Source organism: Haliotis asinina, chromosome 3 (assembly GCF_037392515.1).
Source record: "Haliotis asinina isolate JCU_RB_2024 chromosome 3, JCU_Hal_asi_v2, whole genome shotgun sequence".
NCBI classification, from domain to species: Eukaryota; Metazoa; Mollusca; class Gastropoda; order Lepetellida; family Haliotidae; genus Haliotis; species Haliotis asinina.
The window spans coordinates 60,024,360-60,051,832 of record NC_090282.1 but is presented as its reverse complement, the minus strand read 5'-3'; the positions used below and the strand labels follow the sequence as shown (position 1 = coordinate 60,051,832).

The following is a 27,473-nucleotide window of genomic DNA, read 5'->3' as shown; positions in this document are numbered from 1 at the left end:
ATTGATACTAGTCTATACACAGCAACTGCAGTGTGCGCGTGGGTATGTGCACGTGCGTGTGTTGTTCTATGTCCCAGTAATCAATGTTTGGGTGATTTCACAACTTGGGCCCCATTTACAATGTTGAAATTTACCAATTATTTTTGCTTACAAACTCATTTTGTAATGTTATAGACTGATTGAATACTCTTCAAATGCGTGAATTATATCTGGGAAGAAAGTTTCCTTGAAATTTATATTTTTTATTTCTTCTTGTAATAACAGTATTACATTGACATGTCATTACCATCACAGTGTAAAATATTGGGAAAAGGTAACTTACATTAAATTTTTATGAAATTATAGGTGTTTGACATTAAAGGGAATACCTACTCTAATATCAAGCTGAAATTACAAAACAGTGTTTGCTTTTTAAAATATCTTGATATTTTCAGCTTTTTCACAAAATCGATGTATTTTCCTGGTTTAAATCAGCCACTGCCCATTCACAATGGGAAACTATGCAATCTCGCTATCAACATACTGGTATGAGTAGGTATGAGTAGTGTAAGTAAAAACTGTCAATGATTTACATACATTTTTTAATGTGTGACGGTAATGACGGCTTGTAATATCAGCCAAAATATAGACTTTTTGGCTATTTAGTTGAATGTAAAACAGTTGTAAATCATGCTCCTTCACATTTCTGGCACTCCACACACTAGTGAAGTCTACCCATGAAGAACTGGGTTGAACTGGTCTTTACCAACCCACACATTTTGTAATAGACAAGTAATCAAATTGTGGTCAGGCTCCCTGACTTGGTTGATACTTGTCATGATATCCCAATCACACAGATTGATGATCATGCTGTTGATCACTGAAATGTCTGGTCCAAACTTCATTATTTGTTCACTGCCGCCATATAGCTGGAATATTGCTGAGTGCGACATTAAAAAACCCAACAAACCAAAATATTCTAAATCACAGCAATGGTTTGTAAAAAAGGAAACAGATGGGGACAGAAGGTCAGAAGTGACAAATAACACATCAGAAATAGTCATAATGCTTTTTATCATCATAAGAGACAGAAATATACAAAACACATCCTTCAAAGAAAGTAATGATATGTACAACCAATAATATCATCTATAAATACTTCAAATAAATAAGGAAAACATAAAGTATTAAAGTTGATGTAACACAGACTAACATTACACAACAAAGTAAATCAGATATATTTTATATGTCAGCATAAAACTGGGACGGATTTAATTCAAACAGCTCATGTATGTATTTGAACTAATGATTTATACAACAGTCTACTGATTCTCAGGAAGGGATGATCACCTTTGTAAAATGTTCTTTTTTCAGTAAGAGAGTACCAGTATACATTTAAATCAAAATCCAGCATAACCTGAAGAGACTTTTGAGTCAAGTATAACTTAACTTCTCTCAGACTTCTCAGTACTGGGATCCATGGAGCCTTTTCAGAAGGTTACTGTAGTGCTAAGACAGTCTTAAATCATTGTAAAAGTATCTGAGTTACCATCACTCTGCAAAATGATGGAAGAGGACTTTGAATGGAACTTCTTTAAGACTTTGGTGAATGAGGAGAATTGGCCCTATTTAAGAACTCAATTGTAGCGCTTAGACCGCTGGTTGTGAGTGTCAAACTATGAGAGTCAGATTCACCTTAACACTTATAACCACTTTGTGGAAGAAAGTTCTTGATGTTTAACTTCTTTCACATGATAAGGTGTATAAGCTATCATTGTCTTGGTACTAAAACCACTTTGTGGAAGGGACCCCTGCATTATCATAAGATCATGTCTTCCTATGTGGGATCCTTTCTGTACATGGTACTCTGTGATATGGGATTGGAATGATGTATGTATCTCCACTGCAACTTAGTCTATGAAGTCAGCTGTTTCAAAGAAGAAGGATGGAAGTCGTGGATTTGTATGTAGATGCACTCTGAAAGAGAAAAAAACAGAATACAAAGTTTTACATGAGCTGACATGGAAGGTCTCACAAACACCATCACTTCAGACAATTATCAAGGTCTTTCATGCAGATGATTACCTGGGTTACAATTCAATATATTTCACTTTAAAGATTCAATAGTTTAGTGTTTAAGTAACCTGTAGTACTATCAACAATAGGACAGTAGACAGCGCATGAGGACTAATTTTAAGCTTTAAACCTACTTATAACCAGATCCAGTCACTGCTGACAAAGATCCTTAGCTACATGAACTGCAAGACAAGTACCCAGTACCTCCACCAAATCTCATTTAAATCTGATCTGTAACTCTGACACACCAGGCTACACTCTCACAAATTCTCAATAGCATTTTTAGGGGAACTTCAAACATTTATTCTAAATGAAGAGTCTGTGGCTTCTACAGATATATCAGGTATGCTGCTCTGAAAAAATTTCCATGCTCATCCTTCAGATAAAAGTCTTCATGCAGATTTATCAGGAATTAAACTTTCCTTGTGGATAAACCTGAGAGGCATTGTTATGGAGTGTAAGATCTGATTTGTATGGATTCCACCAACCAGCAAAATACAATTAGATGAATATACTTGTAAGAGTTGAAACAATACACTATAACGCAAGGCCTGGACAAACAGATGCAAGAAATGTTTGGCTTAGACCCAAGGCACTTCATGAGAAAGCATCCATTCTGTTTCCAACGTGTAAGAAACCTTTGAAACATGTAACAGAAATTTCCATATTCCAAAAAGGGAGGAAAAGACCTGTCTCCACAAAAACCTGGATTCATTGACTGACAGCTATTTTTCACCAACAAACTAACAATCATTGTTTATGTACTAGAGTTTGAAATGTGACACATAAACTAACATGTTGTGTTGACCACAAGTACAGGGGAACCAAAGATCTTTAGAAGAACTGTGTTTATCTTGTAATATTTACTCAAAGTTTTATTACAATAATGACTATTTTGATGACAAGAAGTGATATTTGTTGCTTTTGGGATGCACAGGACAGTTTTAAAACACAGAACAAACACTCCCCCACCAGAACTGCCTCTGTCATGTATTCTCAGTTGAGGGGATTGATGGATAATAATGAATTAGATTCATGAATTAGGCAGATAAACTTCTAAATAGGGATACTAGTATATAAGAATCTTGCAAAAGAGTATACAAGGAGGAGGGTTTAAAAACTAAACTATATTCATAAATATATACACATGGACGACATGTATAACATACTGGAATGATATTAGCAGAGGAGTGTACATGTGTCAAGCTTACTGGGCTCTAACATCATATGATCACATTATGTTTTTTTCAATTTACAGGTGTTATTGAGAATTTAATTCAAGGTAATTTCAATGGAATGGACATTTTGAATTTTTCAAATCTAGGATTGAGACCAAAAATACTTATTGCCATGACCAGGAAAAGGAGCCAAACAAAGATTTCTGATATTTAATTTCATGTAACAATGTTTGATGATTTTCAGATGCATGAATAGTATTTTATGAATTATATAACCCACATGCATAAAGTGTTGCAACACACAGATACTGCAGCCCAAGAAGCTTGGCATATTGTGAGTATTTGGCTCGAGCAGTTTCTTCAGGCAGATATATACTGAGGAAATAGAGTTAGCAATACACAGTGCAGGAGAACATACTAAATTTTTAATCAACTTCATTTTAGAATATATATTCAATTTCTCAGACTGATTTATTGCAAATAAGTGTACACCCTCAACTATCCAGGCAGAAGTAAAAAAGAAAAAAAACCCCAAACTATCCAGGCATCTACAAAATCATTCTATGATTCACAGCCCTTTGAACCACTTTCACTGGCATCTTCATCCTAGCAAGCACCCTACAAACACATTAGAACACAGCTGCTATTATAAATAGACTATTTTAAGTTGATTGATATCGCTGCTTATTCAATCATGAAAAAAACAATTAGACCTGCCATCTATTTTTTATCATTTAAATGGACTGGACACAAAGATTTGGTCCAGAGTATGTATCATAAAAAGACTGTATGTTGAATACCCTGGGTGGGTGAGGATGACTCGGTGTTCTCCTGCAGTATGTATGCCAGGTATGGACACAAGCACTACAGACTACAAGGTTAGATTTACCACTGACTGACGGTAGCTAGAGTTATCGCTGAAATACAAGACACTATCATGTTTAGCTGGAATGAACAACATTTCATCAAGTAAAACGAGCATTGATGTTACCAAAAACTAAAAGATGGTCTGTTTCTATTGGTAAAAGTAGGTCTACCAGTATGTCACAGCCCTGCAACTACAGATCTAAGGTTCCTCAGCTCAGTATTACGTGGAGTCTAGAATTACTTCAAGTACTTCATGCTAAATGTTCAGACAGAAAGCTGGACACCTCAACTAAATCTATTCTACAGTTCAAATGAAATGGAATTGAGGTTTATGCAGATATACTGTTATGGTCTCTACAGTATACTTATTCTATATACTGTCATTGAAAACATTTCAGTTTGAACAATATTTGTACCATGTTAACTGCTGCTCCATATCTGACAATAGCTTTCTGTCACTGAGACACATATATTAATCACCATCACAATGAAAGTATATTATTAAAAAGATGAACCATGCAATATTCTTCATGAAAGAATATTTTGTGGATTACTGCATCATGATATGATCCATTTAACTAATTATTCACATAAACAGTTCCACACACACCTATCATACATGTTGGATATCAAATCATTGGTTTAGGGATATGATCAATACAAATGTTGCAGTGAAAATGGTCACTACAGCTCAATGATTTGTCTCTGTAAATGTACAATACAATGATTTATCCAGATAAATGTTCCATCAACTAATGATTAATCAGGGAAAATGTTTAACATTACTTTATGACGCAACTGGGCAAATTGCCAGCCTACTGACTTACTGGGCAAAATGGTCACTACAAGTCAGTGATTCAAGTGGAGATGTTGAACCTACCAGTGGTACTCTGGACAGAGCCCTCCTCTTGGCCACGTCCCGAGACTGCTGTATGATGTCCAACTCCTGCCGCAACATCCCCCACCGCATCTGCATCCTCGTCTTACGCAGGGCCTGCTGTGCCAACCTGAAGTCACAGGGATCGCTGGTTTACCTGGCAGCCATTACTTCACTTTCAAAACATTGAGTACAGGCATCAGCTTCCTCTCTTTTCAAGTGGCCTGTGATTTTTCAGAGATGGTCAGTCTTGAACCAGTGCTAAGGCAATGCCTTTCTAACCAGTGTTAAGGCAATACCTTTCTAACCACTGCTGAGGCAATACCTTTCTAACCAGTGTTGAGGCAATATCTTTCTGATCCTTGTGAATAATGCAAATTGAAAAGGAAGTCTCATAACCATTACCACATTAATAAATGTCAGTTTTTAAATTTTTGTATCTTGTGTTTCTGCAGAAATATCTGCCTTTCTTAAAAATTAGTGCAATTGTGTTTTTGCCTGAAAATTTATGCAAGGTACAATATTAAAAACATGTTTCCCTCATAACTGCCATCAATCTGATCCTGTATGGTGTGGGCCAGATATGAGACTCACTCACCAACTCACAAGCATCACTCACTCTCTCCTTGATGTACTCACCTTTCCTTCATAAGTGCCTCCAGCCTCTGCTCTAGGGTGGTGTGGACCAGGTATGAGACAACATCACGCTCACGTTTCCAGTATGGGTCAAGGGAGGGGAAGGAACGCAGCTGGAACATGAACAGAGACGACTTTCTGGCCTCAGGGGGAGACTCCTCCATCTCAGTCTCTCCATCCACTTCAGATTCATCTTCTGAAGATATTTTTGTACCTGAACAACAATGAAATGCATGAATGTTTCCATCATGTGAATGACAGAAGGGAGTTATCTCCCTTTCATGTGTATGAAAAGTTGTCTTAACTCTGCAAGTGGCTCCAGACCGAGTGATACTTCAGGCTTGAATAACAGGATAAAAATGCAACACCCTTATAGCCCTTGACATCACATCCATAGGGGATATAAACCATGTATGTCAGTGAGAATTTAGTTTTATGCCATTTTTAGCGATATTCCAGGTACCTTTGAAAAATACAAAGAGATAGATACAAAGCAACTAACTTCTGCAGTTTATTGAGCTTCAAACACAAAATATACACAACAAAATATATTGTACCCCAATAGTCTTTCCAAGAGTTTCATTCAGGTAAATTTTTTTGCAAAATAACAACACACCAGTGCATTTGTAATGAAACATTAATGGATAAAAACATACCAGTCTGATGATCCCAGACTGACCTTTGACATACAACAGTTGCCCTCCTGACCCAAAAGCCAGAATAGGTTCCCATGGGTTGGTCAGCTGGTGAGTAGAGGGTAAGGTCATCTGACACAGGTTGGAGCCAGTGGTGACATCCTTCAGTAGCAGGGAGCCATTCTGTTGTGCCACCAGAAGCTGTCAAGGAAAATATCAACAATGTGAACATGTGAGCAAGAGAGTCAAGGATTCCTTGTCATCACCCCATTGTGAAACATTACACATTAATTTTTCAAAAAATGTATATTTCCACACATATTCTAGGTTACTCCTTAATTCGTTTCACCCATGAAGATGCAAGTTAGAATTGACTTTCACCAACCAACCAACCAACCAACCAACCAACCAACCAACCAACCAACCAACCAACCTTAATGCATTTACGACTATTGTTTTGACAGAAAAACATGCACCTATTCCAATCGCACATCCCCATGTGAGGACAAACTCTATGCAGTGCAAGTTGGCAGGGTAGCCTTGTTAAAGTGTTCGCTTGTCAAACCGAAATCCTGGGTTCAATTCCCCATATGGGTGCGATGCGTGAAGTCCATATCTGGTTTCCCCCGCCATGGTATTGCTGGAATATTGCTAAAAGTGGCGTAAAACCATACTCACTCTCTATGCAGTAATAAGTAACCCTGGGAACCTAAAAGCTCTCCATATTCCCTTCTTGGGAGAACTGTTAGCAAAAAAAAAAAGAGTAAGAGATGTTTTTTTTTTCTGCATAATAAGCCATCTGATAACCAAATATGTCTGACCAGTTCCGGCACATCAGGCATTGTGTCAAGAATGGTCTCCTTCTCCTCATCCTTGTCAGGCCTGAAAGAAGGGAAACAAGAAAGTAGAGGATGATATCACCACAACATCTGTGTTCTTGTCGTAACAATATTACCAAAACATCAGACTTTTAATGCTTCCACTGCAGTATCATTAGCTCCTAGAGTGGTCAAACATTAATGAGAAAAGCTGCATTCCCATATTCCCATATGTTCATGGCAGATAGGTATATTTACTTCAACCTTGAAAGGAAATAGTAAGTAACAACTCTTTCATCCATGTTCTGTTTTGACTGATCTGATTAGCAATCCACCACTCACTCTCCTGCCAGGCAGATAGGTGCTGTGGATGGTCCATCCTCTGTGTTGTAGATGTACTCCGCCCCATTCCTGCACTGTATCAACAAACAGATGTCGCTCTTCTTCCTGTAAGGGGGATAACCCTGGCTGGCTGGTTGTGTAATACTTGGATCCAGGAACTTCACCGTTTCAATGGGCACATCTTGACAAATACGGATCACCCCTTTGTCTATACCTACACAAAAATCAGTTTATTTGTTAAAGGCACATATAATCATGTGAAGAAAATGAGTGAGGATTTTTTTACTGGGCACTTAGAAATACAAATATAGAAGTTGTTGGTACCAAGAGAAATATTCCAATGATAATGTGAGATTCCTGCAGTATGATGATTGATGAAAAAGTGACGTAAAATCTGGAATGGTGAATCATGATTCGGGAAGGCGACTCGTAAAACACAGGAAGTGATGCGTTCAAGGATAATTTCAGCGGTCGAAGTTTGAGAACAAGAGGTGTTTCTTCTGATTACAAGAATCTTGGGTCTGCAGTAATATAAATACACTGCTCCCATACATTCATGTTTCAAGAAAGCGTAACCCTTAGAAATACTAATTTCATTGCTAAAAATTGCTCGGTTTGAAACCTGAATGTTTTAATACATGTCTCTGGAAACAAAAATATATGTTGACTGTGACAAGCTGTTTCCGTCACAGACAAAACTCAATGTCTGTTTACTGACATCTATGTGTCTGCCTTCCTCTCTGCTAATGACAATATGCAGTACACAACTTTAATCACAGACCACATTCAGATTGAACTTAACACCAATCAGGCTATACACCATAAAGAAAATACATTGATTTATGGCTCATGCACCAGAGTTCTGCCTCTGTGACATTATGTAATTAAACTGACAGGCAGGTGTGATGCTTGTACACATGACATGTTATTACGTCTGTGGGTTGCAAACACACTGCATCCATTTTTCTCAGCTGACTGGATAGGACAGAAACCGTTGCAAACTCACATTGTCAGTTTCTTTGTACTTGGACGAACGACAGTTTCCAGACACTCAGTAGTTCACAATCTCAGTATATGTTGATTGGATCGAACGCAAATGCAGAGTGCATGTATTTACAATACTCAACATCTCTGTATACATTCTTTATGGATTATAATTTCTGTTGTATATGATATGACATTTCGGTATGGATTCTTATACCATTGTCAGTGGTAATTGATCCATACCAAAACGTTGCATCATACACAACAAAAGAAATTGCTATCCATCAAAAAATCTTCCTTTCTTAAAACTCACCACACTTCTAAAATGCCAATCATCTCTATACACACACAACAAGCCATCAGCTTATTGGCAAATGAACCAGCCAATGAAAAGTCTTCCTTACAGTTCAGTGCACACCCACTCGCTCTGACTGTGTTTGGTCTCACGGGTGCTTTGTTTCGATGGAAGTAAACCCAAGTACAAAATATTGTACTTTGATTCGTACTTATAATTTCGTCTATTTGTTTTTTCACAATCAGCAAGGTATGTTATATGTCATGAATAAGCAATAATAGTGTTTTAATTATGTTTCTTTTTTGGTTGCATGTGACCTTTAAGTTAACAAAGTTTGACAGTGGCAGGTTTTACCCAGGTATCTGTTCCACAGACTAACAGTGCCGTTCTCAAGGCCGACTGCCAGGAGGACAGTACAGGGAGACACGCTGGAACAGCAGATCCTGCAGCTGAATGGCCACACTACATCAGGCTTATGCTCAAAATCTGAAAAATACAACAAATTTTAATTTAATTTATAAACCAATGTGAGTGACAAATATATAAAACACATCACTTTGTTCCAATATAATTTCAAAATTTATTTTACTTCTGATAGTTTGGGAACTGTAGCATCCCTCCCTAGAAACACATGCCTACAGCTCTGGCACAGCATGTGGACCTACCTTTGGCTGTCTTCAGAAGGGAGTAGTGCATGACGTGTGACCCCCCACTCCACCACACAGCAACAGTGGTAGGCAGCCCTGTAAACAAGGTACACGCACAGGTGTTACAGCAAGGGTCACTCAAACATAGTGTGTTTCCCTGATCAGTACAGGATTATGTCCATTCAATATCATGAAAAAAATATAACAAGATAAATGTCATGAAATTTGAATCTCTAAAACTATTTCAGGATTAAATTCAGTGACCAATATCACAAAATAGATACATATATGAGCATTATTAAGTTAATCACCTAATTCAGACTTTGCAATTTTTGTGATCTTCAAGTCTTGTTTGTATTTAGGATTTAAAACTGAAAGTGTAGCAGAGTGTAAATACAAAAATTAAAACTATTATAATTTTGTTACATGCCTCTGATTTCCCAACACAGTAAATTCATCTCCATTCTACCATCGCCATGTTATTAAGGTTTATATGAGAACATATACTGTGTTGAAAAAATCAGAGGCATATAACGTGATCATATACCTCTGAATGACTTTGATCAACCAATTACAATAAAGTATATACTGAAGTCATGGTAGGATTAAGCATAAAGACTTGTTTGGATCGTTCATAATGTGTTGACACAACAGATGGACAACTGCTACAAAGTCTATATGTAATTACCTGCTTGAGAGGGCTGCTCCAAGCCTTGAGGCACCATCCTTCCAGCATTCAGGAAGTGGAAAGTTGGGGCTCTGGACAAACAAAGAATAATTCTCTATATATATGCCGTGAAATTGGGTAGTATCTTATACCCATCTCACATTCATCAAGGGCAATTAGCTATGGATTCTGAATTCAGATTACCTTTTAAAGGATCACAAAATACTGTACTAGTGAACAGGACACTGAGTCACAAAGTAACCATTCAGGTTGAAGTATATTATTGCACAATGAGACTGATTGGAGTTGTCCTTTCATCAATATGTCAGCAATATTATGGCACAGAAAATAGGCTTCAATGGTACACTGAACCTGGTGTGAAAAGCAAATGTGAAACAGGACTCATTTGGGTAACTATTCTCAAGTCAAAAGTTCAAAGTTCAAATGTATTGCAAATGTCAATGTAAAGAAACAACATTTAGATTGTTATAAAATTTGATATTTTCCTGTGAATATTTGCAAATCATGAAGTTGCTCCAAACAGATAAAACTTCTAGCCAAAGTGAGTAAAAACAGAAAATGTTATGGTGATTTTTCAGGTCAACGATTACACTGTAAATTGGAAATAGTTTGGTGTATTATTTTATTACACAATGCTCACACAACTATCTCTTCCTCATTGTTATCTTTAGGGAGATATTTCAGGAGGTTTTCATGCAGGTGGTTGAACATAGTGTCCCGACCCTCCAGATGGTTGGCAGAAAGGAGGTGGTTCTGGCCAGTGCCGATTACCTCCCCTGAGTCAATCTTTTGACACGCAGAGTATGTGGAAGATGAGGTGTTAGCTGTGGAAGACAACAGATGAAGACAACAGATGAAGACAACAGATGAAGACAACAGATGAAGACAACAGATGCTCAGCATTATTAATGTTACTGTACATCAAGGTTAGCAAGATATGGGATGATATCCCCACTGATGCCGGTTTCAGGCATTTACAACTAAGATAAAGCCCATTGGCAATGGTAAGGTTTAAATTGTGTCACACTCAGCATATTTCAGCTATGATGACGATATTGGGATGCGATGACGTGTCAACCAAGTCAGTGAGCCTGAACACTCAATCCTGTTGGTCACCTCTAATGACAAGCATGGGTTGTTGAAGATCCGTTCCATCCCAGATTCACAGGTGAAGTCCTAGAAAACATAATCTGGAAAAAGTGGGATTTGAAGCCACAAATCCCAGGGAACATGCCCCACTGAGATGCATTGAGAAACTGGTCCCTTATTATCTACAGACTTTTCATGAACTAACAAACAAACATATCTGATCTCACCTTAAGCTACAATTGTCTCAAAAAAATAACAGCCAAAATCACCTGACAATAAAGAAACTGTTAATTTTTTCCACATGCTACTAAAAATATGGTCAAGTGAAAACGAAGTTAAAAAGGCCACACATTTATCGTAAAGTGAGATCTGACTTGATGCTGAATGTGAGTGGCTTTCCATAAGCTGGATATTTTCTGCACTTTTTCCACATCTATCCCAGCTTTGCTGTAAGTTGCTGCAGTGACGTGGCATTCACATGTGCAATGTAATGGCCATCTCCAGATTTTATCTGGTGTTGTAATTGATGACCTGCCTCAGAGAACTAAGACATGAAAAATAAAGTGATGCTGTATACAACCACACCAAACTTATACAGATCAGTGTCTCACCTGAAAGAGGTGCAGGAGGTTTAACCTTCAGCACCAGGGTTGGTGCGGTGAACTTGTATGACATCTTGTCCCCTGGGTTACCAGTCATTGGGGGTGGAGTGGAAGGCTTGGGGGAGCCACTGCGATCCTAAAGGAAGATTAGCATTATGATATTATACACCTGTACCCTGATGTCAGATGTCCCTGAAAGTTGAAACCAGTATTGAGACTACACAAATACTGACTTGTGTCTGGATCTAATGAACACTTCCAGCACAGCAGTATGAAACATTCATGACAAGCATTAGGGATGGGCCTTTAGATCCAAAGTATGAGTGCATCGTAACCCTTCTCTGCATAAGACTGATGCCTGTAGTGACCAACAGGTCCTGGTTGTCTTGGCATGTATTAAACATCTGGAAACCTAACCTTGTGTTCATGTTCAGAGTATATTTGTCAACCAGAGAAATAACATCCATTACAAATAAAAGTATTTGTCACCAGAAAAGTTAGTAAGTTTTGTTTTATGCTGCTTTTAGCAAAGTTACATTCAAGCAACATCACAGCAGGGAACACAAAGTAAATAAGTTTCACACATTGTACCCACGTAGGGAATTGAACGTGGGCCTTTGGTGTGGTGAGTGAAAGTTTTAACCACTTGGCTACCCACCTCCCCATCACCAGGAAGGTTATATCTGTGACTATTGCAGTAATGTATAAGAATAAACATATTATTGGCGCCATTAAAATGATTGTGTTTACAGTTATTATGTAAAAATATCAAAAGTCAAAACTAGAAGCAAAATAAATGAAAAAAATATGAATAATGAAAAACAGGAATATATCCTACACAAGAATAATTACTCATTTTATTGATGCTATTCATGTTTTGTCACCATCTGCAGCAATATACCATCTATATGGCAACCTATTACTATCTCAGGTGTCATCGGCATCATCCACTATGTCAGGGTATGATGAAAAACAGGCCACATAAGCTTGATCCATTTAGTTTCCTCTTAACAGCTATAGACAGCAGAGTATTGCAATTTGAATAACCACTGGGGAACCACATTGTGCAACTGGTGGTTTCACTATACATATAACTGCAAGCAAGGGGTTAAACTGCTTGAAGAAAAGCATTTGAAAGAAATGAGACATAAATATAATCAACAGCATTTCTGTGTAACAAATTAGACATAGTCAGCATTTAATAAGCAACTCCATGCATTGTCTGAATCAAATCCTGAAATGAGAATACTGTTTCAGTTATGTTTGTTTCTGAGACAGATGGATAGATGTATTGAATTTCTATGTATTCATGCAACTCTATATACTAATGCAACTTCATGCATGCAGCTTTCTGTTCGTGCATTCAAAAAGAAGGAACTAGAGGTGATGTGACCAATAATACAGCATGACTGCTACTAGGCATTGAATAGCATTGAATCACATTGGGCACTAAGTGGTTCATCTTACTTTGCCACGCCCTTTCTTGGAGTCTGAGCGCTGAAATTTGAAAGTTCCAGTTACTGGAGATCCATCTTGGTGTTCCACAATTTAACAAGATTAAGATGTTGTTGTCATAATGTAAATGTTAAATGCATATGATTCACAAAAAATCTGTGCAGAAACTCTGAAAGACCTCAAAAGCAAAAACTGTATGTAATAGTCCACTGGAAGTCATTTGTAGACCTGCATAATGGTCTAGCTAAATAACCCATTGTGGAATGTAACACAGCTCCATCAGAGAATGAAACACAAACTACAACTGCATCAACTTGAGGAAAGAAAACAAGAAACAGAAACAGGAAGGAATCACATCTATTTCAAGTCCCACAAACAACTTCTTTCAAATAGGTACCATTGCACCACAAATAATATGTAACCCAACACCAAGATTCTAAAGACACATCATCAGACTTTGTAACTTTAGCAAAAATTGAAGTACTGTCGAGAAATTAAGCTGTGAAAGATCACATGACCTTCGTAAAGGTAGGCTGTTGTTTTTTTATTTTTGGTTTGGTTGGCAGTTTGGTTTCTATTGTGTTTATTTTGTTAAATCAAAAGAGCAACCCTGATAGGACTGTCAGCTAAATTTAGATTAAACTGAAGTGGATTTGCCAAACAGTTAGGAACAAGTCACCGTGTGTTTATGAAAGGCCAAAAAAAAGAGATGAAAGTATTTGTGTTCAATGATACAACCACAAATATTCAAGTTGCATAGAATCAGTGTATTAATACAATCAGGTCTGACCAAGAGAAAGCAGTGATTTTCATTATGAACACTGGAGTACAATGACATGTAATCAACCAAACAATAGATATGTTTAAACCTCCAGAACCAAAAAACCTTTTCTTGTGACAAGCATGGGCTGCAGTGCTGCAGTGCTATTGTCCTTAATTGAGGCACACATTCCTTATGTTTTCTCTTTACCAAAATATTGTTCCAAGTGGAATCTAATCATGTACCTTTAAACAGCTGGTCTTATCAAGTTACTCCCACTACAAGATGACGATCAAACCTCCCAAACCATTCCTATGAACATAACTGATGCAAAAACAAGAACATAGAAATAAAAGTACTGAACCCTCTAACCCAATACTAAAATCTACAAAAACTTATCTTACTTTTTTCTTTCTCTGTTTATCCTAAAAGAAGAAAGCAGACATTTTTTACACAAAGGTGAAGGAAATTTGAAAAAAAAATTGCATCGTTTATACAGGATTTACTAAGTTGTATCACTTAATAAACAATATATAAAAGGAAATATTTACACTGAAATATCATTCAGCTTACAATATAATGAGTTCATATGTATTTGACTTGAACTATGAAAAGAAACAACTAGTTCTTATTCTACCAAGTTCTTCACAAGCATTCCAAGAAAGGTATTAGTTACCGACTAGATGCAAGACAGCAAGCAGAAGGCTACAGGCCGATGTCAGGTGAAGAAAATCTAACACTACAAGATAATATCTGTTTCCAACAGTTGAGATCAGGAAATACTAACACTCTCATACACAACCATAAAATTACTGTAATATCACAAACATGATAATAATCATATATCTTACTGATGTAGATGATTTTCCCGATGACGCACTGCTAGAACGAGATTTCTCATGTATCTGTTTAATTAGCTTGAAAAGAGATGACATATTGACAAATTAATCATTTGTTTCCTGACATAAAAGCTGAATATATACTGTTTGTGTACTAAAAGTTCAAAGAACATCCAGTTATCTATGGTCTATACCATAGTTTATGTCTCAAGCCAAGACATTAACTACCATACTATGAAAGAATCAAATGTTCTTTAATCAGTGTCAGTGGACCTCTGTGCACAAATAAATGTTCTCTCTCAGCCACAGGTAAGTATAGTAAGTTGAGTATACTACTGACAAAGATCAACTCTAAAATCTCTAGTATGCATAAATTATGAAGATCCTTGGAAATCCTGTCTGAAAAACAAAGAGATTAAATTCTAAGTTAAATATAAGTTCTAAGATTAATCAAAACACCACTAAACAATCATACTGACTTGTACACTGAAACTGTAGAAAAAGACATCAATATATTTCATACATTGTGTTGCTTGCTTGAAATACACACTACTCTAATCTCTATTATATAAGCAATGCTATCTAAATACAGAATTTTAGCAGGAATTAGCATGATTAGATAGCAAATGTATCCGCATACATTTAAGTAAGTAAACTGACAACTATCTAAAAAGGCACATATTCAAATGATCCTAACAAAATCTAATTAAAACTGTTATTATTTCATTGTCAAATATTTTAAAAGCAAAAACACTCATTCTGTAATCTATCTTATGTCTGATCTACTTATATCTAATGTAATTATGTAAGGAAAATTGTAGCCATTTTCATGGCTACATAAAACAGAAGAAAACACTAAACTAAAATGGTCAAAGAAATAAAATACTTGCTTTTTTCACTTTCAAAATTTTCCCTGACTGATTCAAAACAAAAACCATATTACAGACTTAAAGACACATGAAAGAAATTGTCATTCTTTCAAAATATTTAATTGAATTTACACAATGAACCAGGCAATTTTGAAATATTGTTTTATCTCAGACTAACACCAAGACCCTCCTTCTTTCAAAATGTACACAATAACAAATCAATTTCATAAAATTTAAATTGAGCACAGAACAATACCTAGTGCTAAAGCAATCTAGACTTGACAAATCATTCAAGACTTTTGTTGGATTCATAATTTTATGTATTCTCTAGATTCTGGAAAACAGACAATGTCTATCTTTGCTCAGTGTTTCTCATCGTGGTCTGTCTCTCCCACATGTGAGTTCTTGTCAGAAGTGCAACAAAACCACACTTTCCGTATTTTCCTTGGTAAATGAACCAGTGAGCTGAATTATATTCTTTGTAATTTATGGTATGACTGAGAAATGCAAGGTTAAAAATGTTTATCTTCTGTTCAACTTAAATTGTCCAACAATAAGACAATGTTCTGTAAATAATCATGCCAGGATGAAACCGTCACAGTACTACAAAACACTAACAATGCAACCATCATAGGTTACTGACAACCTATTCTAACCATTAATCCACATAAGGCCTAAACTATAAGTAAACATACATATGCCAAAGCATTTTAACTTCATGATACATTAAAATAACAAAATAATATAATTTCAAAATTTATTGCTCACATATTAAGGAGCAAAATCTGCATATGTTTATTCCATTCGTTTCCAAGAAAGGCTCAGTAATGAATACATGTACAATCCACCATGTTAGTCTACACAAAGTAAATACAGGTTCACTACACCAACCCCAGAGAGCTCACTGATTGGCCAGATTTGAAGCCTACCTGAGTTGTCTCCCCTTCAGTGCCATGAGCTTCAGTATTCTGGGCCTCACCAGAAGTTTCCTCCTGTAAAATTTAAATTCTATCCAGCCAGATATTCTAACTGCCTAGGCTGAAAGAATAATTTCTTCAGTGTAAATACTGCACATAACAGAATAGACTGCTTAGATGAAAAAAAGAAAGAAAAAGAAAAAATATGTGTGTCTGGTGGCTGCTTGTGTTGACAAATATTTAAAAATAAAACAAATCCATATTTCACACAAAAACAAACATTCTGTGAATGTACTAGAAAATTCCCCAATACAATCCACCTGTGTTAAAGATATTTTTACGTGTACAAATTGCTCTTGCTTACCCATATATTATATTAATATTCATATGAGTGATCAGAAAATGGAGCTCCTTAACAGTTCACAGTACAAAAAATATCAGGTCACTCATATCTTTTTCTAACCCTGTCATATCTTTATCAACATCACATATTATGTCATGTGAAACGAAGGATTTCACACTTCCTGTCTTAGTCCATCCTCCTGTCAACAATGTCTGCTGATATCAATCTTGTGTGTCAAACCCCCTTCTCCAAGACATAATACAACAGATATGTTCTTGGGTGGATATGAAATCTGACATCAGGTTGTATAAACAGAATCCACTGAGCAAGGAATGCCATGACTATATGTCATTTCTAAAATACAGTATTAGTAACATGAAATAAACAAAGCTGTTTTGGTTTGAAAATGTATCAATAATAAACATTTCATGTCCAGACTGCTGTAATGTCCCTTCCTCCTTGACAAACCATAATTTATTCAGTGTACTGGAAAGCATGCAAGGTCTGTAGCTCTGCAAATGATGTCTCACTCTTTCACTCAATTTACCACATGTAGTCATCTGATTGGGAGTAAGAAGTGAAAAAGGTGCATCAAGTTTAATGTACATTTAATTACTGAAAGAAAACAAAATGAGTTGTGTGTAATGACTTATCTCTAAGGATTACTTATTGCTGTGCAACAAAATTGCCTAAAAGGCATTGTGAAAATAAGGGTGTGCCAAAGTTAGTAATTAACAGAAACCTAATACATCATTGAACATGTTAGAGCAATGCTAGATGTGTTGTGAAAGTTTGTGGAAATCATTCTTAAAGGTAGGTTATGCTCAACAAGTGGATGGTAATGTGTATTGATCAATTTCTACCCAAATTGCAAAATGTGTAAATAAATTTTTATTTACAATTTAAGATAATAATGTTACTATTTTGTACCAAATATTAACACAGTTATGGCCATTGATTCCAGGACCTTCATGTACCCTTAAGCTATACCTCATGCATCACCAGTCTCATATGCATATCAGCCTGAGTTTTGAAAGAAACCACTGTTTTGAACTAAGGTTACACGCTTTCAGTTTTCATAACTTGTTTATTATTCTTACTCTTCTTAACAGCATATCCACTTAGTTTTGGTACATAATTTGCAAAACAAGTACAGTTTGTTTCATGATATGAATATGAATATCAAAATACAAGCCGATTTGAACTTGTGAAAAGATTTCAACCTGTTTTTCACAATAAAAGCAGTTTCCAACTTTCACATTCAGAGTGTACTCTACCTGTGAATTCTGTTTGGGGGCGATCTGTGCTTGGATAGCCTCAAGTTCCCGTAGCCATGCATCTCGTGGCAGCTTGTGAATCTCAAGCCATGTCTCCTTTGTACTTGTGTCTATAGTAATAACATTAATTGTCATGAAAAACACATCAGTATTTCAAATTAAGGGAAGGTTCTTCAGATTTGCCCCAGTAGTATTTGAATATAGGGACCACAGTGAAGACTATATCTTTTCCTTTTTTTTCAAACAAAAGGACATTGACAAGGATGCTTTTAATTTTCATGCTTGATCTCAAACAATGAACACATCTTCAATGAACTTACTTAGATAAAGTTTCTATGGATAAATAATATCAATGGTTCAACATAGCCACAGGTTGAAGTCGTTCACAAAGTAAAAGTTCAAGCTGTGAGGATCAGAAAATGAAAAACATTAACAATCATAAGAAAACATTTGAGTATGAGATGGTGCATTTGTCCTGATTTCTTTAATTAAGTTCAGATCTATATACTAGTAGTGAGTGAGTTTAGTTTTATGCCACCCTCAGCAATGCTTCAGCTATATGGCAGCAGTCTGTAAATAAGTGACAATCCAGTGATCAACAGCATGAGCATCGATCTGTTCAATTGAGAACCGATGATATGTGTCAGTGATGCTGACCACCTGATCCTGTTAGTTGCCTCTTACGACAAGCATAGTTGCCTTTTGTGGCAAGCATGGGTTCCTGAAGGCCTATTCCGCTACACCGGACCTTCACAGGTCTATACTACTAGTAATCACATGTTTGTTTATTTATTGGTTTTTAACATCCTATTCATCAATATTCCAGCTATATGACAGAGCCCTGGTAATGACCAAGGTGATCAATATTATGAGTAACACTACACATCACTACAGTGCTCTGACAAGTCCCTAAGTCTGATCCATTGAGTTGCCTCAAACAAGTGGCCTTGTTATGAACCAAGTCTAACTGAAATCATCATGCTGGGTTTTGGAGTCCTGTATAATATCACTTACTTTCCAGCACTACTCCTGCATAGTCTCCTTCATTGGAGGATTCACATTTGCTGACCAAATGTTTTGCCCCACTCTCCTGAGAATGAAAAAGATGAAAGTCATTCTACAATGAAGACTTCTTTGAAAGGCATTTTAGAAGTTGTATAGATGAAGCAAACCCAGGTTCTATGGATAGGCAACTTCTTTATAGCAATAGATGCATCACCACTTGCTCAATAACAGTGTTAGTACCTGCACGAAAATGCCACACCAAATGCAATAAAGAAGTTGACTATCCACAGAACTTGGTTTTCCTTCAAAATGAAGACATTACCAAAAGACATTCCGTTTTGATACTTCAAAATATTTTGCAGCCTGTTGACAGTGCAGTAAACACACTGCAACACACATTCTTTGTTAATCTATATTTACTAAGATAGATTTATTATTTGTACAAAGGAAGAAGTGGTGTGCTAGCAAGATGAAGATGGCACTTGTTCATTTCAGCAATGTGTATTAGATTTCTTTTCATAGATTTGCAAAGCATAAAAGTGAATTTTGAAACATTCTGTCAATGAAAGGGAATATGTTGGGCCTTACCTGTTCATTGAGTACTTTAAGCATGAATAGACAATCAAATGCAAAAGCAAATAATCTTCCAGTTCCTGGAAATAAGAAAAAGTCAAATAACTTTTCAGCTCAAAAATACAGCAAAAAGAGTTTACTGTGATCAAAAATGTGTAATGGGTCTGCCAATAATCTGAAACAATCTACACAAACTGACGTATCATAACTCAGTGATGTTAAATTTTGATATTTACCCATGTCATCAAGAGTGACTATGAGATAGGTCTGTACACCCATAACATGTGATCTGATATTGACAATCTCCATATTGTCCTCTTCCCATATAGTGATTGGTTTCTGTGTAGAGGCATCCATCACTGATAGTCCATTTGGTAGACCAATGAAAACATATCTTCCATCGCCACTGTCTGCTAAGGATGTTGCTTTACAGTGTGTCTGAAATAAATAAGCACATAAGGTATCATAAAATCAATTCCATTTTTGGCAGAAATATTTGCAATATGTTATACAGGGCTAGGTCACTTACTTACAAGCACCAATTTGTAGCTGTGAATAGACTAAAGTGGGAACCTGACCTTCAATACCCATAGAACCATACCTTGTATATTTGGGTGACTTGTACATTTGTACTTTTACACACTAATTGTTGCAATAGATGTTTGTAACAAAAACCTGGAAATTATTTTTAAACCAGCAGAGGTGATGTTGACGTAGATCCTATTACATGTATCAGAATGGTGGCTAAAATTGCCCAAAATATGTTTATTACTTATGTTGGTTTCTGCAAAAGAATTAGGTATTAGGTATTTTCATATCAAACACAGAAACATTGATGACACACCGATTATCTTGTGGTGGTACAAGTCCTCTGATCCCCAGTCCTCCAAATTTGTGGATAGACCACATATAGATTTGTGTAGCCTATGAATCATCTGACGACAGTATGGATGCTTCAAAGTACATAAGATCAGACAGGAATTTATGAGAAAGTTTCAGTCATTGGTGAGGAAGGGTCTATATACATGAAAGGAAATACGATAAAAGGGAAACGACTCACAAATAATAAATCACCTGATTCTGAATTTCAACTCCACAATCGTATTTCGGCGGTCTGATCTTGCTCTGTTCTGCTATTCGAGCACTTTCTTTCTGTGACACGTCCTCCCAAACAACGTCAAGAATCCCATTAATAATTTTGTTTATCATTCGATAAGGCTGTGGTAAAACATCACGTATTTGTTCTGGGTCTTGAATATAGTCATCTTCATCTTCATCCGATACGTTTTCTATAGATGGTGGAGTGTACACAACGTTCTTGCGAAGATAAACTGGCATGTTGAGTTGTTATTATCAGTATCAGGAAACAACGGTAATTAAAATCCAAAATGCTGAGGGGATGCTTCAACTTATTAATCTGTGTCATGAAATAATGCTATAATTTAACTGTAAACATTCTGAAGATCAAATTCTGGTAACCATGTCGGCCATTTTGAAACAAATGTTAAATATACTATTAACCTTACAACTATGGAAATGTTATACTATATTATTATTATTATCATTTTCGCCTTTTTATACGTCTTTTGTCTATACAATATTACAAAAATCCAAATACATTAAAAAAATATTTAAAGAAAGTTTAATCGTTGATTTATATGTGGTTGTTTTGAAGTACTACTTGTAGAATAAGCTTTGAAATTACTCATATCGAATATAGTTCAGACTGCCCTTTGACCGTCTTGGAGTCGAGCACCTGCATCAAACGATGTTTACAAACGTGTGTGCATTATTCAATAGCAATAAGTAGGCATATTACCGGCGTCTATGGCTGACGATTCAGATTTCGTGGGACATTTGGTTAAGTTCAACTCACTGTCATCTGGAAGAGATAAACTTGCAAGGTAAATTGCGAAATAATGTAATATTACTTGTTAAAATTAGTTGTCACGGTCTAAGTGTCTAATGTATTAATGGTTGTAAGAGCAGCTATACGCCTATTAAGGCCATTATAAATGAAATCACATTTTGCATGAGGAAAAGATTTGGACAGTATTGTAGACTGTATTGTATTGTGAGTATTGCAAAGTGAAAGGAATGGCGTGAAGAGTTTGTGATATGTTGTATATAGACAATAAAATGTCATGAGTCATTGTAGGTTATTGCACTTTGGACCTAGCTTTAGCACTGGGCTTTGGCGCTTGATAAAATTGACTTTGTGTGTTAATACTGTTATTGAAATGATGTACTTTACAAAAGATAGATTTGGAAAATAACCTGTCAAGTTAAGACTAAACTCTGATATTCTGGCATTTTCAACCCAAAAACAAGGAAACTTGGAAAGGGAAAACAAAATATTAAGTGTTAGTCACCCATCATTGCCATTTGTATTAGTCCATATAATCATTAGATGGCAGTTAGTGTCAACCACCCAATAAACTGGCATCTGGACTTGCACAAGCAGGTGAATACCATGGAAACCCTTTGATTTCTCATATTTGATCAGATAATGCTTATAAACCTGTTTACGAAAACCTGCAAGGGGATAGTATTAGAATGACTTCGATGTTTCTTTATGTATACAGCATGACTTCAATGTTTCTTTTATGTATACTTTATGTTTTGTCATTTAATCTTTCAGATTAGTCCAATATGCCAGCAAGTTTGCATGGTGGTACCTACAGAAAGGCCACTATGACCCAAACGTCATCATCAAATTTAAAAATGTGGACAACGCCCTCAGCACTACAAGAAAAGGTTAATTGTTATCAGTATCTTTATCAGTATGAGAGTCATAGAGAATACTAAACTATGTCCCCTGTAATACGATATTTCTGAAACGAGTAAATGGTTTGGTATCTAACGGGTGAAACGCCCAACATTAGCAAAATAACCTTGAACTAGGTACTAAGAATTCAATGAGTGTGGTGACACTCAGCTTTCCCTGAGTCCAGCAAGGTCTAATACTATTGTGACAGAGGTATTAGCATTGTGACGTCATAACTGTAAAAACACTTTGATGTCATAAGTACAGTATCACGTGATGTTATTACACAGAGTGTCATAACTTTGTAAAATCATTAAACAGTGATATCTTTAATGAGTCAATAATAAAATACTAAATGATACTTGTGTATTTTATACTAATTTCCATCTCCTTTTGTTGCAGTTTGTCTCTGACTGCAAATAAATTTATGAATCAGACACCTTCTCTAGATTGTTTTGAAACTTTTTTTCTTTTTGTTTTAGAGTGATTAGGGTAGTTTAGTGGTTAAAGTGTTCACACCAATGCCTGGGTTCAATTGCCCATATGACTACAATTGCTGAAGCCTATTTCTGGTGTACCCTACTGTGATGTTGCTGGATAATTGCTGAAAGTGGCTTAAGACCGTCACTTTCTGTTTGAGTTTCACTTACAAGTGATATATGTAATTAACAAAGCATGAGAATAGTAATTTAAGATACCTCATATTTTCCAGTCCTTCGCTTGGGAAAGAGCATTGACTTTCTCCACTCCGCCCTACGAAGCATCCATATCTCTGACACAGTCCTTCGTTTAACAATCACACTATCCAAGATCAACCAAGCTTGCTATCTTCTCTTTGACCACATCATATGGGCAGGCAGAATTGGCATAGCCAAAGTCGACAGTGCCAAATGGAAGGATTTGTCTGCCCGTTTCTGGCTTGTTACCATAATCCTCAACCTCATACGGGATGTGTATGGGATGTGGATGGTTATCATCGAAGAACTACAATTACGCAACAAAAGGGCTTCCAAGTCTACCTATGGAAACGGTGATGTGAACCACAAATACAAAACACGCCGAATCCCAAATGATACAGAGGTTGTACTGTCATGTTTTCAAGAAAGTGTTCCATTGATTCTGGACTTTATTCGTAATATGAGTGATCTTGTTCTTCCACTGGCTGCTTTGAAACGAATCAATGCTTCAGCTGGGATGCAAGGTGCCATGGGTGTGGTCTCATCTGTTATTGGAATCATCACCACATGGAATCCAGACTTGCGATTGGTTCCTTCCTGACATTTGTTTTTTAACAATAACCATAGTGATGTTATCACCACAGCTATCATAATCCCCATGCTCAATAACTGCGGTGCCTGATATCTCCACTCCATTATTGTATGTATCCAGGGTCCTGTTTCCTCAAAATGATCATTGCTCAGAGAGAAGATAGTTCACACACTCATGACATGTCAGTGTGCTTGGGTTGTTTAATGAAATAGGCTCCTGGACTTATTCTTCATCATACAATGTTTGGTGTGAGAGTGAGAGAGTGTGTTTAGTTTTATGCCACACTCACCAATATTCCAGGTATGTGGTGACAGTCTGTAAATAACTGAGACTGAACCAGACAATCCAGTGATCAACAGCATGAGCATCAATCTACACAATGGGGAACCGATGACGTGTCAACCAAGCCAGCAAGCGTGACCACCTGATCCTGTTAGTGACTTCTTTTGACAACCGAGGGCTGCTGAAGATCAGTTCTAACTTGGATCTTCACAGGTTTTGGTGTTTTAGTGGCACAACACTGAATTATTTACATTTAATTAGATTACACAGTTAAGAAAGCAGTGGTATCGCCAGCACTAAAATCAGCTGAAATACCACCATGGTAACACAATCCGTGAGGGTAGCTTATGAGCTATTAAAACTGAACCTTAGAACAACTAAAGGTGATGTTGACTGATAAGGACATACTCTTTCCACCATTTTCTACAACTGAATGTTAATTGATAACACCCTCCTGACAGAGGGTTAACTGGAATAATGGCACATTTTTTATTTCAGATCTATACCTATTTTGTACAAATTCAGAAGAGGCAAAGTCAATGGTTGGCGATTTTAGTGTCATGAACAAGAGAAATCTGTGCTATGTTTGTTGCAAGAAACATAAAGCTTGTGATTACACTCTAAAATGAAACTGTTGCAGTGAATGTTTAAACTGTATGTATCATTATGTATCATGAATGAATGGAGTTATTAACAATAAATCGGTATCCTTAGTGTAGACTTATAGTGCTATGGTTGTAAGTTGGAATGTACACTTCAAAATGGTATGTTACATTCTTTGATTGTAAGGTTGTGATGTGATACATAATGAATCAATATGTCGGATACTACAATTTCACATCATCAATGAACGTTAATAGCTTATTCCACTCATATTTACTGCATTTCAAAGTGTATAAAAACACTTGTATCCATTTATCATCATGTAACACTTGTACCATATTACGTGTCATACTCCATGTACATGTATCTTATTGTACCAGAGCATGACCCACAAGATCTACTGTATAAGATACTTGTATCATGGCACAGAGTCATGCTGTAAATCTGATGTAATTCAATGGCCACATTTCTGTGGTACCCAGAACATTTTGAACATTAAATATTTCCATATTTTTAATGTGTTTCGAGATAATGTTAGTTTAAAACCAATAACATTGTATTATAACAGAGAAGGTATCGTAACTGTCTACAACACTTGTCACCATGTGTACCCCCACAGATGTGTGACAGATGGTCATCATCCCGGAATGTAGTGTTGTGATACAATAGCTATTATTATTACTTACATAGTCAACGTATGCCATTACTATGGTCTTGTAACAGGATTCAGAGGATGGTGGCATCTACTTCCATGAGAACTAAACCCCCCTGGCCAGCACATTATGGAAGAATATAAAAAAAATATTCTCATAAATATTGCTAAAACCTTACATATATAATTATTGTCATCCTGTCACAAAGCGGAATGGCATGGGGGGTATTTTAATGTTGAAAGAGGAAACTATTCATACACAGGAAAAGGTCCACATAATGTTCTGGGCCACATCTGGACCTTTGAAACCAATCTGATTTGCATGTAGCCTTCCGTTCATTTTACTTTGCAAGACCATTAAGACAACAGTAATCATTGTGGGAGGATCATCTCTGTTTATGTTTTTAATATGTCGATTCTGAACATATAGCATTTAACATTTTAGAATGTAAGAACTATTGATGTGTGAGGGTACATGGTGCCTTTTGGTATTTAGAGGGTTATTAAGTCATCAGAATATTTACATAGTTAGTCACAGTTAGTTGGTATTTTAATGTGGAATGTAGCAGATATTGATATTCCAGGGTACCTGATACCTGTTGGTATTCAGACAGTTATTAAATCATCAATATTTTCCTGTTTTCTATATCAAGAAATGTGTAACCAGATAATGAACTAATATGAAAATCAAATTTTGCATTCACTGTGCAGAAATATGATTATGTGACCATATATATTTTTTCATCAAAGATTTTGTGGACTTTCATGACTTTAATTTTTGGGGATTTGTTGAGAAAATTGTGTTTATTTTTTAATAATAAGAATGAAATATATGCAGAAACTTCCTTCATCTTCAGTATTACAACTCTGTGAGCTTTGTACCTTGTATGTTCCAGAAGAAAGTCTGAGCATGGACAAAGTATGAATATTGTTAACATCTGTTGAGTATATTGTTGTTTTCAACAGCTCCTTTTATATTTCAGTGTGAAAAGTGTCTACCTTTTAGTATGTATCTTTTTATCTATCAGAGGGCAGCCAAAATGGATGTTTTGTTTGATTCGATGATTTAAACGGTGCTTGCATTTGTGCTGAAATGAGTTGCCATAAATTAGTGTGCCCAAATTACACAGATCCGATTTGTTATTAAAATTATTTAATGTTATAGTTGTCATTGTTATTTTCTTATAGAGTGTTTGCCTGCTTTGGTTTGAAGAATCTCTGAACAGTCATTGTTGCAAGTCATTGTCTTTTCTTGTCATAGAAGTGACACTGATGTTAGCATACTGAAGTGTACGGAGCTGGCTGCAGAGCACTTCATGTTCATGCCAAAGACTACTACTACAAGTGGAGCAGTGGTGTAACTTAGTGATTAAAGCGTTTGCTTGTCACCCTGAAGAACTTGGCTCAATTTTCTGCATAGGTACTATGTGTGAAGCCCATTGCTTGTGCCTGCTGTGATATTGCTGGAATATTGCTAAAACCAGCATTAAATCATACTTATTCCTTTTTGTAGCTGATATGAATTGACAGCCTGGGGCTTGGTATGGCAGTACCAAGGGCTGTACTTAGCAGGGGCAGAACAAGGGTGATTTTTTGACTGACTGCAGTCGTTTTTACTGCCCAACACCAAGTAACAGATTCTTTAAAGATTGTTCAGACACAATTCCTAGGACACTAAAGCTGGTCTCAAACAACTTTGTGCATGCTGTGGACTGAATGTATTTGAAAACAGCTGTATGAGAGAAAAGTGACGTCACATTGCAGTACATGTATTTCCTCTCAGGTAGTTGTATTAAGTTTTTTCACAAGTGTACGGGAACAATTTCACCAATCACTAACTAATGTCATCCTGGAAACAATTACGTTACCAAGGATATGTTTGTCCTTTGGTGGTGTGATGTCACACCATCACAAAGTGACTAATAAAGCACTCTTGTAAATTTAGCACCTTGCGTCTTTCAGCAAAGCATGTTGGAATGTCTGTTCACAGTGAAAAAGTACCGATGGATTTCACTTTCACACAAAAAAATAATTTGAATAAAGGGCAATTATGACTGTGAAACCACATAATTTTACCTTGATAATTGAAAATATCAAATTAGGATAAAAGTTGTTTATAATAGCAATAATAAAAGTATACACTTGTATA

At 36.2% G+C, this 27,473-nt stretch overlaps 2 protein-coding genes across 5 annotated transcripts; one reads left to right on the top strand and one right to left on the bottom strand.

Moving 5' to 3' along the window:
• Positions 1–1,034: 1,034 nt before the first annotated feature.
• On the bottom strand, positions 1,035–21,263 carry LOC137276947 (WD repeat-containing protein 93-like). 4 transcript variants are annotated; one of them, XM_067808601.1, is made up of 20 exons: positions 20,826–21,263; positions 19,988–20,189; positions 19,767–19,831; positions 19,188–19,263; positions 18,174–18,283; positions 16,566–16,628; positions 14,780–14,845; positions 14,333–14,353; positions 13,181–13,210; positions 11,723–11,849; positions 10,663–10,846; positions 10,023–10,093; positions 9,353–9,430; positions 9,042–9,173; positions 7,409–7,622; positions 7,070–7,130; positions 6,293–6,449; positions 5,617–5,827; positions 4,981–5,107; positions 1,037–1,956 (listed from the first exon to the last, which is right to left on the bottom strand). In XM_067808601.1, exons 1-20 carry the CDS (start codon positions 21,087–21,089, stop codon positions 1,912–1,914), a joined length of 2,304 nt encoding a protein of 767 aa, XP_067664702.1. In that variant the 5' UTR covers positions 21,090–21,263; the 3' UTR covers positions 1,037–1,911. The 4 variants fall into 4 exon arrangements, with proteins under 4 accessions (XP_067664700.1, XP_067664699.1, XP_067664701.1 ...); XM_067808599.1 differs by lacking the exons at positions 13,181–13,210; positions 14,333–14,353; positions 14,780–14,845 and adding an exon at positions 4,123–4,150 and having other exon boundaries at positions 1,035–1,956; positions 20,826–21,257; XM_067808598.1 differs by lacking the exons at positions 13,181–13,210; positions 14,333–14,353; positions 14,780–14,845 and having other exon boundaries at positions 1,035–1,956.
• A 204-nt stretch (positions 21,264–21,467) lies between these two features.
• On the top strand, positions 21,468–26,712 carry LOC137278250 (peroxisomal membrane protein 11B-like). The gene is made up of 3 exons (XM_067810473.1): positions 21,468–21,655; positions 22,393–22,508; positions 23,231–26,712. Exons 1-3 carry the CDS (start codon positions 21,579–21,581, stop codon positions 23,794–23,796), a joined length of 759 nt encoding a protein of 252 aa, XP_067666574.1. The 5' UTR covers positions 21,468–21,578; the 3' UTR covers positions 23,797–26,712.
• Positions 26,713–27,473: the final 761 nt, after the last annotated feature.